This window comes from Nyctibius grandis, chromosome 3 (assembly GCF_013368605.1).
Source record: "Nyctibius grandis isolate bNycGra1 chromosome 3, bNycGra1.pri, whole genome shotgun sequence".
In the NCBI taxonomy this organism is placed as follows: Eukaryota; Metazoa; Chordata; class Aves; order Nyctibiiformes; family Nyctibiidae; genus Nyctibius; species Nyctibius grandis.
This window is the reverse complement of record NC_090660.1, coordinates 9514294-9526526: the sequence shown is the minus strand read 5'-3', so window position 1 is coordinate 9526526 and position 12233 is coordinate 9514294. Positions and strand designations below refer to the sequence as shown.

Genomic DNA, 12233 nt, shown 5'->3' with positions numbered 1-12233 from the left:
TCTATGACTCTATGATCACTAGCAGCTGCTGTTTCCAGCGTTTTTTAAAATAAGCCGCCAAGGGGAGAAGGCCAGAGCAAGAAAGGGTTTTGAGAGCCCCAAATTTTGTAATTTTAAAAAATTGCAGTAGTATCCATACAGCAGTGATAGAAGACCCACAAAGGAAGGTTTGTGTTCGGATGAACACACGGCAGCTCTGCAGGCTTTCTTCAAACTCTCTCACGCTACCTACAAGCCCCATGCCAGTTTGCCTGCTTACAGCTGCGCTCTTGAGGGAGGGAGCAGCACATTCACAAGCAAGTGCAGGGACATCTTCTCCCCGTACTCTCTCCCTTATTGTCATCCGGTTCGCTTCCCTCCTCTCTTTCCTGCTTGATGATGGCTCCCCCTTGGCAGCTGCTGCCAAGCGTTCTTGCCCATTCACTGCCAGCTCATCTCTTGACTTGTAATCACGACTAACGGGGACTGAAAGAAGCAACTTGCTCCAGCCTCCCGCCTCTCTCACCCAGCTGCCCGGACTGGCGCAAGGCCGGCGTCACAGGAAACAGGATTTGAAGAGCAGCTGCCATTGGTCCCGGGGCTGCCAGCCGATGAGGCCAACCTGCGGAGCGCCAGGCAGACAGCATCGACTGGCAACGGCCGAAAAGGAACAGCAACACTTCTTTTTCCCAGCTCTGATGATTTGAATTGATATGGAAGAAAAAGATATACTTTAAAAACGCTTGGTTTTGCGTGGAGTTTAAAAAAAGCTGTGCGCATCTCAAGACAGCGAAGGCAGTTACGTAGGAGAGCTGTCTTGGTAAGCAAAATGGACAAAAACGTTCCACTGGCATTTTTCTGTATGCTGAAGCCTGCTTTAAGAGTGCCCCAAAACATGTCTCATTTTAAAAGGTGAGATAAAAATAAAAGCAAGATGTGAGGTAGGTTATTTTAATTAATTTTAATCACGCTACAAACTTTAGTACGTATAGCACCTCCAGAAAATAATCCAGTCCCCATTGTCTGTGTCTGTCTGAGAAGTCATCGACTGTTTGAAGACACTTAATTTCACAGTGGTTGCCTGAAAAGGAGGAAAGAGTAACAAGTTACTGAATGATTAGTCACTGAAAAATGCAAACTGTCAGGAAAAGAAAAATCTTATCCACAGATTTTCTCACAGTCCCTAAAACCACAGATTTCCTCACAGTCCCTAACACAGCAGCACAAATGCACTGGGGAAAAATTACCTTTCTCTTTTTGCATTGGGATGCAACTGTCCATGCCAATGACTCACTGCACACAGACACTGCAGGGGTCTCAGAAAGTTGTAAATTTAGAAGAAGTGCAGTATTAAAGCATATCAGGAGGAACTGTTAAAATTAAATTCCTGCCATAATTCCCAGTTTCATTATTTTGGTGGACTGGAGTTGTACATTTAACATTTTCTTCATGTGGCATGTTACTTTTCTTCTTTGGCTACAGAAGTGCAGCAGAACCTGTAGAACTGGTATGCAAAGGCCTTGTATTAAAACCAGGGTAGCTGGTGATGAGATGCACAGAAAGACACAACGGTCAAATGTGACTAAGACTGCAGCTACAAGATCACTGAGTGCAGTATGAATCCTGTGAGGATGAAAAGATGCCAAGGGGAAGAAAGAGACAGTATCTGTCTCTTGGGTTTTCTTCCTGTCTTTTGAAGAGATGAGAATTTTCCTTGACAGCAAAATCCCTGTGGCTAAATGGTATTTATTTTCCCCATTATTTTTCCATGACTCTACCCCTTAGATAAGAAGCAAGTGACTCTCTACCACTTGTCACAGGGTGAGGTAGAAGCACATAAACATGTTTATGTTTTTTGGAAAAAGTTTCTGAGGGTTAGCTGAAATATTACTTACCAAACAAGCTTTTAATTTCAGATTCAGGAACATAAAACGGTGGGCCTGAAAGAAAATGGGCGAAGCCAATCAGAGAGAAGACACGGGAAGGAGACAAACATTTACACTGCAGCAGGAGAGCCAGCCCCATCACTCACAGCACCTGGCCCGCCATCGGGCCCCAGTGTGCAGGACCATCTGCAGGAACCAGAAAACACCACATCCAAGAACGCATGGCACCTTGATGGGCCACCAGACAGCTTCAGGTGTCACTGCTGCGTCGTCTCCAGGCTGCAGCCAGGGTAGCCACATTGTCAGAAGTCATGAACATGCCGCAGATACAACCACTCTCAGTGTGCTGTGTGAATCCAGCCAACGATCTCTCTACACTACAATGGCATAATTAAAGCTAAAAGCTGAATAATGTGAGAGGGAGAGCAATGAATTAAACTATTGTTGCTTATGATAACAAGACCTATTTTTTTCAGGGATAATTATGCTGAAGAGCCCAATTCTGAGAGTTAATAATTAACAACAACAACAAAAAATCTTTTAAAAATATCTCAGACTTCAGTACGTAATAAAAGTTATAAAAGGAAAAAATACTATTTTACAGAATTTCACCTCTTACAAGCATATTCAGACCATGGTAGTGGCTGGGAGAGAGGCACAAGATGGGCAACATGCTGGGTTGCAAGTACTGGGTAAGCAGAGAGAAGCCCATGTTCCTGGGAGTGCTCCAAGCTCCCTAGGCCAGACAGGATGTTGCTCTAGGCATTCACTCTTCCAGCTTCATTGTCAGAGCCACACTTCCAGTTTCATTTCTTTGTTAATATACCACGTCTGTCCTCCACTTACCTTTAGCATGTCTGAATGCTAGAGAGAAAGCAAATTTAGTCTCAAACTTGGTCAACATCTAAAACTTTTAACATGCAGTTGTATTGGTGTGATCAGCTGACAAAGCTATGCTGATAAAAAACCTGGGGAAGATACTAATATATCTACCACATCTATACACAATTTTTATTAAAGCATGCAAAATCAAAACATGAACAGTGCAAAGTTCTCACCTTTGTGTTTGTTTGGATCATATGAAACTGTAACAAGGAGGTAAGAAGAATTTTTCTCCATTAGGGTGATCATCAAACTGACATAGCTAAAAGGAGAAAGTTATACTTCATTATTTTGGAACAGTACAAACATTCAAGCAGAGCACTCAAAATATTCAACAAAAGAGAAAACATGTATTTCTATGCAGAGACAACTTGAACTGAACTGCACAGAAACTAAGCAAAGCTTAGTTTGAATTTCATGAGCATGAAATTCACGCTACACGTGAAACACCTCAAATAAAGGTTAGCTTACTCCTCAAAACCAAGAATTTATCTTTTTTTGCATGTTCATCTCTAAAGTAACAGACAAAACAGTATTCATCTGCCACAGTCTAGAACACAGTACGCAATACAGTACTGATCTTTTAAAATTATTGTGAATTCAAGATTATGTATCTAATTAAAAAATCCTGGGGGTAGGGACAAACTACATTTGCTACAGGCAAGAACAAAAAATTGGAATAAAGGGAAATGAGGGGAAAAAGAACAAAAAGATGAGAAGCAGATGGGGTGAAAAGGAAATAATAAAATTCAGATGAGCCTGGCAGCTCTGCTTCTGCTGGGTTGCAACAAACCACATATTTTCCCACCAAGAGGCAGGGCGGCTTCCTGGAGGAAGCTCACAGACCTACAGCACAGCACTCTGCGACTGCAGCTGATGCTTGCGGCAGAGAGGAACTTGTGTAGGTTACTCCTTGTAATGAAAGAGGACTCATCGACAAGTGGCAGAAGGAGAAATGTGTCACTGCATACATTAGAGAAAAGACAGTAACAAAGCACATTTACTAACCGTTGTCTGTCGCATGGATTCACAGCTACTAGAGCTCCTCTGTCCCAAACCCCATCAAACTTGCCAACTATTGAGCTATAGGGAGATGAGGAAAAGGCTTAAAAATACAAAAAAGGCACCTTCATCTTTATTCAGATACTTCTGTGAAGTCAAAAGGATTCTCCAGCTAGCTGTGTGGGTTCCCCGCTACCTTTTTGTTATGGTGCAGCATTTTCATGATCCAAAACAATATGATCTGGGTCCCAAGAAACCCTCCTGGTACATGGCCCTGCTGCAATAGCAAAGAAGTGCTGGAATTGCTCAGCATTTCCCCATCATTGGGGGGCGCTCAGACAAGGTGGGGAGGAAGGAAAGTAGCTTAAACACGTTTGGGCTACTAGTATGGGGTTTTGGCAATCATACCCTGCTGCGACCCTTGAGGCAGCACTAACACGCACTCAGCACATCAACAGTTCTTGGTCACATATAAAACTCACGCATGATTTCAAACGCGGGTTAAGGAAGGTGCCTCGTTGCTTCAGTATCATTGAACTCAGCACACCCAGCAATTTTAGACACCTCAGTTCCCAGCTACATGCCCAGGACAGTTAGCTTCAGCTTGGAATTTGTTTCATGTTAGAAAGGCTAAGTTACACTGCTGCTTGCCTCAGTCTGCCACTGCCACAGACATTTTTCCTCCTGAATACGCTGGCAGATGGTTTCAGTGACCACCAAAAACCTGCAAATGGCCAAGACTATTGGGAAGTGCCTTTATTCACGGGTGGTAAGGGCAGTCAGGGTGACACTAGAGGATATTTGGGAGGGAAGGAAGAGCCTTGTTGCTGGTAATTATTAAAACAGGAGTTTAGAGAGTAAGGTAGTAACAACATAAATTGCAGGATTTTAAAGTCTGAAATAAGTTTACTTAGTGAGAAAAATACGGTATGGAATTGTGCAATACCTTTCTGCCTACTGGGGAGGGTGTCAGAGTCCAATTGCATCACCTCTTTCTTCACTTCTGCGCTGTTACATTTCATAGTAGCTTGTAGGGGGCTAGGTTTTGGATTTGTGCTGAAAACAGTGTTGATAACACACTGATGTTTTAGTTACTGCTGAACAGTGCTTACACAGCATCAACGCCTTTTCTGCTCCTCACACCACCCCACTAGGGAGTGGGCTGGAGGTGCACAAAAAGTTGTGAGGGGACACAGCCGTGACAGCTGACCCCAACTGACCAAAGGGCTATTCCAGACCATATGATGTCATGCTCAGCATATGAAGCTGAGGGGAAGGTTGGCCAGGGGGCTGCTGCCCGGGGACTGGCTAGGCATCAGTCGGTTGGTCGTGGGCAATTGTTTTCATTCACATCACTTGTCTTTCTTGGCTTTTATTTTCCTTTCTCTTTGGTTGGTGGTTTTTTTTTCCTTACCTTTGAAAAAAAATTCTTTTTAATTATTAAACTGTTTTTATCTCAACCCACAAGTTTCTTTCTCACTTTTACCCTTCTCATTGTCCCCGCCATCCCACCGGGGGGGGGGAGTGGGCAAGCTGTTGTGTGGTGCTTAGTTGCCAGCTGAGGTTAAACCACAACAACTTCTTTTCCCTGCCCGCTGCTCATTTCATTGCACCTAAGTCTCGGGCACCTAACCTAGAAGCTGATCCTGTATTTCCCACTCCACTGAGATGAGACATGATAACACTTTTAAGTCCTGACTTGTTTTAAAGTTTGCCAAGACTAAGCATCTAATTTAAATAACCAGCCTCTCAAATGAAAGGAGATTTTTAAAGAGACAGTTAAACAGCAATGGGCATGAGGGGGACAAAGCAAAGTCTAGTGAGGCAGGTGACAAACTTGATCTTCTGAGGCGTGGAGGCTGTTCTCCTCTCTGCATAGCTGAATCTGCTGCTCAACCTTAGGCAAGCTCCTGAAGTTTTTTGCCCTTGGTTTTTCTTCCCAAGTTTAATCTGGTCTAACTGGAACGGTGACGGTGGCTCCATACAGGCATTTCATGTATTTTACTCCCCACCGATTTCATCGGGGCCTACAGACATCACAGGCTGCAGGCAGCCTCATACTGTGGCCTTCTCCCAGTCCTGGTCTCCTGGTTGCCCAGATCTCAGGACCTGCTGAGCGTCTGGGTGCTCCCTGCCCATCTACACATCCAACTTCCTTCTGATGAGAACCAAGCCATGAGGAAAAGGTTAGAAAAGATACACAGCTGTCCTTCATCCTGATGTGGAGTCAGCATGAAGCTAAGGTGTTAGGAAGTGCTCTTCTTGGGTCTACCTTTCACTGTATCACTACCCAATCTACATCATCTCCTGCTCTGTGTTTATATGGTATGTTGCATGAGAGGTCACAGTCTAGGTACTACTACAACTAATAAAAATTAACATGTAAAGCAGAAATTCACATATCTGCAGAAACCCCACTGGATTTAAGCAGTAAAGTTGTGAATTTCTATCTCTGCATGTGTTTAGTAGTTTCAGTTAATGCAATTTTAAATTTTTTTTTTAAATCTTGCAGCCATAATTGTATTAGGAGGTACAATGGTTGTGTAATATAACTGTTTTACATAAGTCCCAGAGTTCCCACAAAGAGCAGTAATTCCTGTTACTCTTTAACTAGCAAAAGTCTTTGAAATGTCTTATTCTGACAAAGGTCAGGAGCACATCTGAGTTGTCCTCTAATGAATGCTAGGCTAACGGAGATCAAAAGGATTTGTTAGCCTGCCAGCCTCAGCAAGAGAGAAATAAGTTTAATTTCATAATTACTGGGTAATTAATCAAATTGTCTGTACACAGAAACTAGAAGAGCGTGTGCATTTTTCCAGTCCCAGGTATCTGCTGACTGCTGTAGGGAATGCAGTTCGTACTTTCACCATTACTGCACCCAGTACAGACCATGCAGCCAGAACGTGTATCTGCCAATTTATTTTGTGGATGACAAACTATGTACTGGACCCAGTAATATGCACTGAAAATGTCACTGATTACCTATTTTTGGTTTATTTCATAGTATTATTCCACCACGTTATGACAGAAGTTACAGGTTTCACCATGCTACTTGCTACATAACTTAGAATCGAGTTTTTCAAAAATTGCTGACGAAGCTTAAGCAATCTCTGGGCAACTTGTCAACTCACAGCAAGAAGGATTTATAGGGATCTACACAGCAAGTATCTACACTGCAGGGGCAAGGCGGGGAAGAAACCAGGCAGTATCTACAAAGTCATGTACATGTACAGCCCATCTGTTCCGAGGCACTCACTTTGCAGGACTAGTTATATATACACTATTCAAACCAGCTGGACTCAGCTGCACCAGCAGAAGTCTTAGCAACAGTCTATTGTCTAAAAGACTTTGGACTCTAGTAATGAATATTATTTTTTTTTTTTCAGTTTATGCAGATGAAAAAAGAAAATGACCATATAGTAAACACCATGTTCTGGTGTCCTGAAGTACCTATTACACCTGCATATGTAGAAAAGCCCATCCAAGTAAAGATCAAGACTTGACCTCCTTCTTCTTATTGAATAGCCATGGAACGAACCCTTGTTCCTGACAGTCGTTTGTAAGAAAAGCAAGCAAACACACAAAACTTCACCAAAACCTTATAATCCAGGGAAAATCATGTCTGAGTAAGAACTGCAAGAGGAGGAAACTATAGTGCAGGACTCTGGGCACTTTCAGCTTCCTACAAGATACATTACAAAACCAGAAACACCACCACGTTCTTGCATGCTCTCCAATCTCCAGCTATCTCAGCACCTGTCTAGGTCTGAGGACATTTTAGGAGATTTAAAGATGCCTGTTGCTAACACCACTAGGAAACTTCTGAGGACAAATAAATATGCCAGATGCATCTGTCCAAAGCAGAGTCTTCTATGCTAGAGGCTGGAGAGAGTACTAAGTCCTTCTGTAGTCTCTGAACAACTTGGTAATTTTCAAAATTCCCCCACCAGCTGACACTCGAGCAGAAGGTCAGGTGCAAAGCCACCACAAAATCTGAGAAGTGACGCTTGAGGCCACAGAGCACAATGGGTTGAAACATTTTTCAGGAGTCAGTAGTACAGTACAGAAGTATTTCGCATTTACTGTTGTGTCTTTTAACTAAGAAATAAGGACATTTTAGCGCTAAAAATCCTTCAGAAGACATTAGTAATTCGAGCCATGTTTGTCGAGACACTTGCAGAGTCAGTGTTTGACAATATATTATGTAGTCACACACACTGGGGTGATGTAATGTACTTTAAGTCCATCGAGAAAAGTACATTAAGTAAAGCATGGGACTCATATAATCAATGGGTACAGCTTATCCGTGCATATGTTAATCAATAGTTTGGGGAAAAAATATATTTAGTGCTTAGTTAAAGCTAACTAAGAAGACACCTCTGGGTATATTATCTTTACTTTTACTAAGCTACTCTGAGTAAGGGATTGTGCTAGGGTTTTGCTTTGTAGAATCCATCAATAATGCTAAAGATACTTTGTTTTTACTGTAAAAGCAAACATGTTTTTCTACAACTTTTACAGGACAGCTTAGAACAAGAAGCCCATTTAAAGATATTTAGTTGGCATCTTTAATGGTCAACAACAGAGTTAGTTTTTGTTGGAGACTGGCTATTCACATTTCTCATACAAGTTAATAAGAATTTTCTTGAGAGGACCTGCTCCAAATCTTTATGGCTGATCCAAATAAAATAATATGGCAGAATTATGACACGTTTCATTACAGAGAATTGTAAAACACACTATGTATTCCTACCTGGACAAATCATAAATACTGCAGCAGTACAGAGAAATGTTCCCAGAGGTACTCTACAATAAAAAGCAAAGGAAACAATACTTATCAGCAAACTATCTTTAAATATGCACTTCTAAGTGTATATTTATTCTTTGTACCTTAAAATATACATATATACTATTTTTAAATATACACTTAGGTGTAATGGGGAAAAAATGAGAAACATTTTTAGTTTTAATTTACTGAGGTACCTTTCCTGATCCCGGCCAGAGAGGTTCTGATCTATCAAGACATGCAACTGCCCAATTTTAAAATACATTTACTTTACATTCAGGTGCTTCAATGTCAGAAGAAAAGAAGGCCAAAGTAATAAGCTCAAAAGAAGAACTTCTCAATCCAAAAATTACAACTCAGAGCTTCTTTTCAGACCTCCTCAGGAGAGGTGAATGATTACCAGTAAGGCAGAGGCATAAAAGCAGAATGACTTGTTTGCTCAGTTATGCCTGCATTGCATGATTAACCACACCAGATCATTTGACAACACAGGAAACATACCTGCAACTTTTTTGCTCCTGAAATCCCTGGGACTGGCTCCTCGCAATAAGGCAGACTGTGTTCTGCAAAAAATTCCTTCAGTGCTTGCTCGCTGACTTCCACACCAACAACGCTGTGTCCCATGTCTGCCAGCCTGCACATAGCAGAGAGAGGTCTCAGATTTACGTGACGCCCGCAGGTTGGGCCATCACCAAATGTGTATCTCCCATGCAGCATTTATTCATTAGGGAAACTCCGGTTTTAAGATGCACTGATGTCTAATCCTGACTTTCTGGAGCGTTCACATTTTTTTGAACACCTCCCCTCCATGATCTGAGCTTAAATTAGCACCCCTTGGCATACAGCTGACAATGATTTACAGGCTTTATTTAGCTTCAACAGATTATTCATTAATTACTATGAACTCGATGAAAACAAAGGTGATTGATTACACAGAGAAACTGTCCATTTGGGTTTACAGAACTATGTTGTGCCCTGAACTGCAGCGGCTGAGGCAGGCTGTCCACCCAGCTGCCTCTGCAGCTTGGCAGTGGCAGGCAGTGGGGTGCGGTAACCTCTGTGCTGCCGCGGCTCAGAGCAACAGCAACGTGCGTCAGAGCCTGCAGTCAGCCTCGCCAGTAGTTACCATGATAAAACCTGGTAGCTGGGACTAACCTGAGGGTACAGTTCAGTCAGGGTTTTTTGGCTTGTGTCCCCTCTCTCCAAGAAAAAACAATGGCTTATACAGCCCCTAATTATAAATATAACCCACCCAAAAAAGTAAAAGTAAAATAATAAACGTAAAAAAGAGGAAGTTATATTTAGCCCAAATCACTTAAGTTCCCAGTGTGACATGCCACACAGTCCCTTGAAAATGTGCTCTGGCACAACCGACCTCATTGCAGGCAATTTAAGCTGGCATTGCCACCAAAAGAAGCAGTGGGAAGGGCATAGCTTCAGTCACTCTGTCTGTCACAAATTCACTATTCCCCAAGCTGAACTTGGGACAATCAGGAGGACTTTCAGGTTAGTCCTTATCCATCCCATTTATGCTACTATTCAAAATGCCAGCAAATGAAACCAAACTTCCTCCTCCCTTCAGCCTCCGGTGAGGCTGCTTTCCTCCCAGCGGAGATGCGGCACGTTTCCATTGGCCGCTCTAAGGTTGGGAATTCCCCGTCTCCCTCCCTCCCCACACTAAATAAGATTTTTTCCTCTTATAATTTTTGCTTTACCATTTCATCTCCACTGCTTTACCACAAAGTGGGAAAAATATCCTCAGTCCACTCCTGCCATTTAAAAGAACATGCAGATACTTCTGGAGGAGCCTGCAGAAGAACAGACATGTTTTACTTAAGACTGCAAGTATTTGTGCTGGCACATTAAAAGCCAAGTGCTACACACTCTGCCAGGTAACACACGAACGCCATGATGGAGCAGAGGTTCTCAGTTCAACCTGCTTCATACCATTAGAAATAAAAATATAAAATAAAAACATTCACTTTCCATTTAGTCAAAAAAGAAAGTAAATTTAATTTCTATTAGAAAACACATTTCTCTTTGTTCTGTTTGTCTTTTCAAGTAAACAAACAAACCAACCCACCTCTAAAAGGGCCACAATAGACAAAGAATGATTGTTAAACTGCTGTATCAATCATTTATACAGGTCTTAAATGTAACTTTCATTAGCTGCAAGACTATATAATCACATTTTCTCTCTTAGGCCCCTGTCTTCCAGTGCACAATAATTGTTCCGATGCCCTCTGCATATTGTTTTAGGCCCCAATTTCACAACTTATGAACACCAGTGCAGAGCTTCTGCATCAGAAAATTTAAGATTCCTAGTCATGTTATCCAAGTTTTATAGTTTGAAACCTGATTTAAGAGTAACAGTTCTAAGTTCAATGCAATCCTTTCTTTTCTCTGCCCTTTTCTGACAAATGTAGGTCAAAAAAATATATTTATTTTAATTTCAAGCTGTGTAAAATAATTTTCCTTTCTGTTAAGAGTTTTTTGAACGAGTCACGGCATTCATCTCACAGCATTTCTTTCAACAGCTTAAGTAGAAGAGTGAAGTGACGTACGGATGCCCTTGTTCCTTGTGAAACCCGATGTTGCCCATTTCCCATTTTTGCAGCCATTCCTCCTCGGTCACCACTCTCTCTTTCTGTGACCCAACATCAGAGCCTGCCAGGACCCCGGATGCATCTGCTGAGCGGTCCATCATCCCCAGGCAGTGCTAGTAGCTGCGAAAAAAATGAGAGAAAAATTACCCCCACCCAATGAACGGTCTGGAACTGGCTCTTACTTCACAGAATCAAATAAAAATTTAGTACAGTTTAAGAGATTATAATTTGGCGAGTATCTAAATGTCGCTGTATCGATGATAGAGCACACTCTTCCTATCCGTGGCCTCGGCTACACTTTTCCCCCCGGAGCGAAGCCTGCCCAAACGCGCCCTATTAAGCACTACGGAAACGCCGGGGACCTCCCGTTTTGCACGCCCAGAGACTGCCCGGCCCCACTGCCCCGGGGGGTAACCGCGGGGAGAGGCGGGCCCAAGCCCGGGGCCGGTACCTAAGTAGGTACATGCCGACACTTCTCTCTCTCACGTGAAACCCGCGGGGCGCGCAGCGGCCCGGGGCGCAGGGACGCGGCGGGGCTCAGCTCCCCCCACCCCGACCATCCCCCCGGCCGCCCCCAGCCCGGGTGGCGGCGGGTACCTGCGCGGCGGAGGGTCCCGCGGGGGGCTGCGGGGACGGGGCGGCGCCTCCCCGCCCTCCCCGTCGCTACGCACCGCGGAGAGCGGAAGCGGCGGCAGGAGGAGGCGGGCTGAGGGTGCACGGCAGCGGGGAGGAGGAGGATGGCGGTAGGGATGGCGGCGGCGGCGAGTGACCCCCTTCCCTCGGCTGCAGCGCCCGCCGGGGGCCGCCTGCCCCCCTCCCCGGGCGGCGGGGCAGGTGCGAGCACTGCCCCCGGCCTCACCTTCCCGCTTCTCCCTCCCTTCCCCCTTCCTTCCTCCCCTCTCCTCCCTTTTCTCCCCGCTGCAGCTCTAGCAGGAGGCGGCGCGGACACACGTGAATGTGGTCTCCGGCCCCCGAGTGACCCGGCCCCGAGGTGAGTGCCAGATGCCTTCCCCCGCCGCCGGCCAGCACCCCCGGGGACCTCCCCCCGGGGCGCCCCCGACTCCGCTCCGGTGACACCCCCGACTCCGCTCC

General features: G+C 44.2%; 2 protein-coding genes across 8 annotated transcripts in view; one reads left to right on the top strand and one right to left on the bottom strand.

Annotated features, from left to right (window-relative positions):
• Nucleotides 1-925: 925 nt before the first annotated feature.
• Nucleotides 926-11950, bottom strand: TPMT (thiopurine S-methyltransferase). Of its 4 annotated transcripts, XM_068396250.1 has the most exons (10): nt 11739-11950; nt 11100-11261; nt 10251-10343; nt 9037-9169; nt 8503-8555; nt 3756-3830; nt 2924-3009; nt 2012-2051; nt 1875-1919; nt 926-1060 (listed from the first exon to the last, which is right to left on the bottom strand). In XM_068396250.1, exons 2-9 carry the CDS (start codon nt 11240-11242, stop codon nt 1898-1900), a joined length of 645 nt encoding a protein of 214 aa, XP_068252351.1. In that variant the 5' UTR covers nt 11243-11261; nt 11739-11950; the 3' UTR covers nt 926-1060; nt 1875-1897. The 4 variants fall into 4 exon arrangements, with proteins under 4 accessions (XP_068252351.1, XP_068252349.1, XP_068252350.1 ...); XM_068396248.1 differs by lacking the exon at nt 2012-2051 and having other exon boundaries at nt 11739-11949; XM_068396249.1 differs by lacking the exons at nt 2012-2051; nt 11739-11950 and adding an exon at nt 11593-11677.
• Nucleotides 11845-12233, top strand: part of KDM1B (lysine demethylase 1B) — a 29293-nt gene continuing 28904 nt past the window's right edge. For 3 of the 4 annotated variants that reach the window (XM_068396246.1, XM_068396247.1, XM_068396244.1), the window contains exons 1-2: nt 11845-11884; nt 12066-12132. Coding sequence is in view for 1 of the 4 variants with exons in the window: in XM_068396243.1 (XP_068252344.1) it covers nt 11879-12132 (254 nt within the window). In the remaining 3 variants the exon portion in view is untranslated. Of the gene's footprint in view, nt 12133-12233 lie in introns of all 4 variants that reach the window. The other variant, XM_068396243.1, reaches the window with a different exon arrangement.

Excerpts from the sequence above, each read along its gene's own strand:
- TPMT (XM_068396248.1), bottom strand. The coding sequence starts at position 11,242 with ATGATGGACCGCTCAGCAGATGCATCCGGGGTCCTGGCAGGCTCTGAT. Across the intron at positions 10,344-11,099 it reads CACAAGGAACAAGGGCATCC|GCTCCTCCAGAAGTATCTGC; the intron begins GTACGTCACTTC and ends GTTCTTCTGCAG. Across the intron at positions 1,920-2,923 it reads TGATCCAAACAAACACAAAG|GCCCACCGTTTTATGTTCCT; the intron begins GTGAGAACTTTG and ends ATTTTCTTTCAG.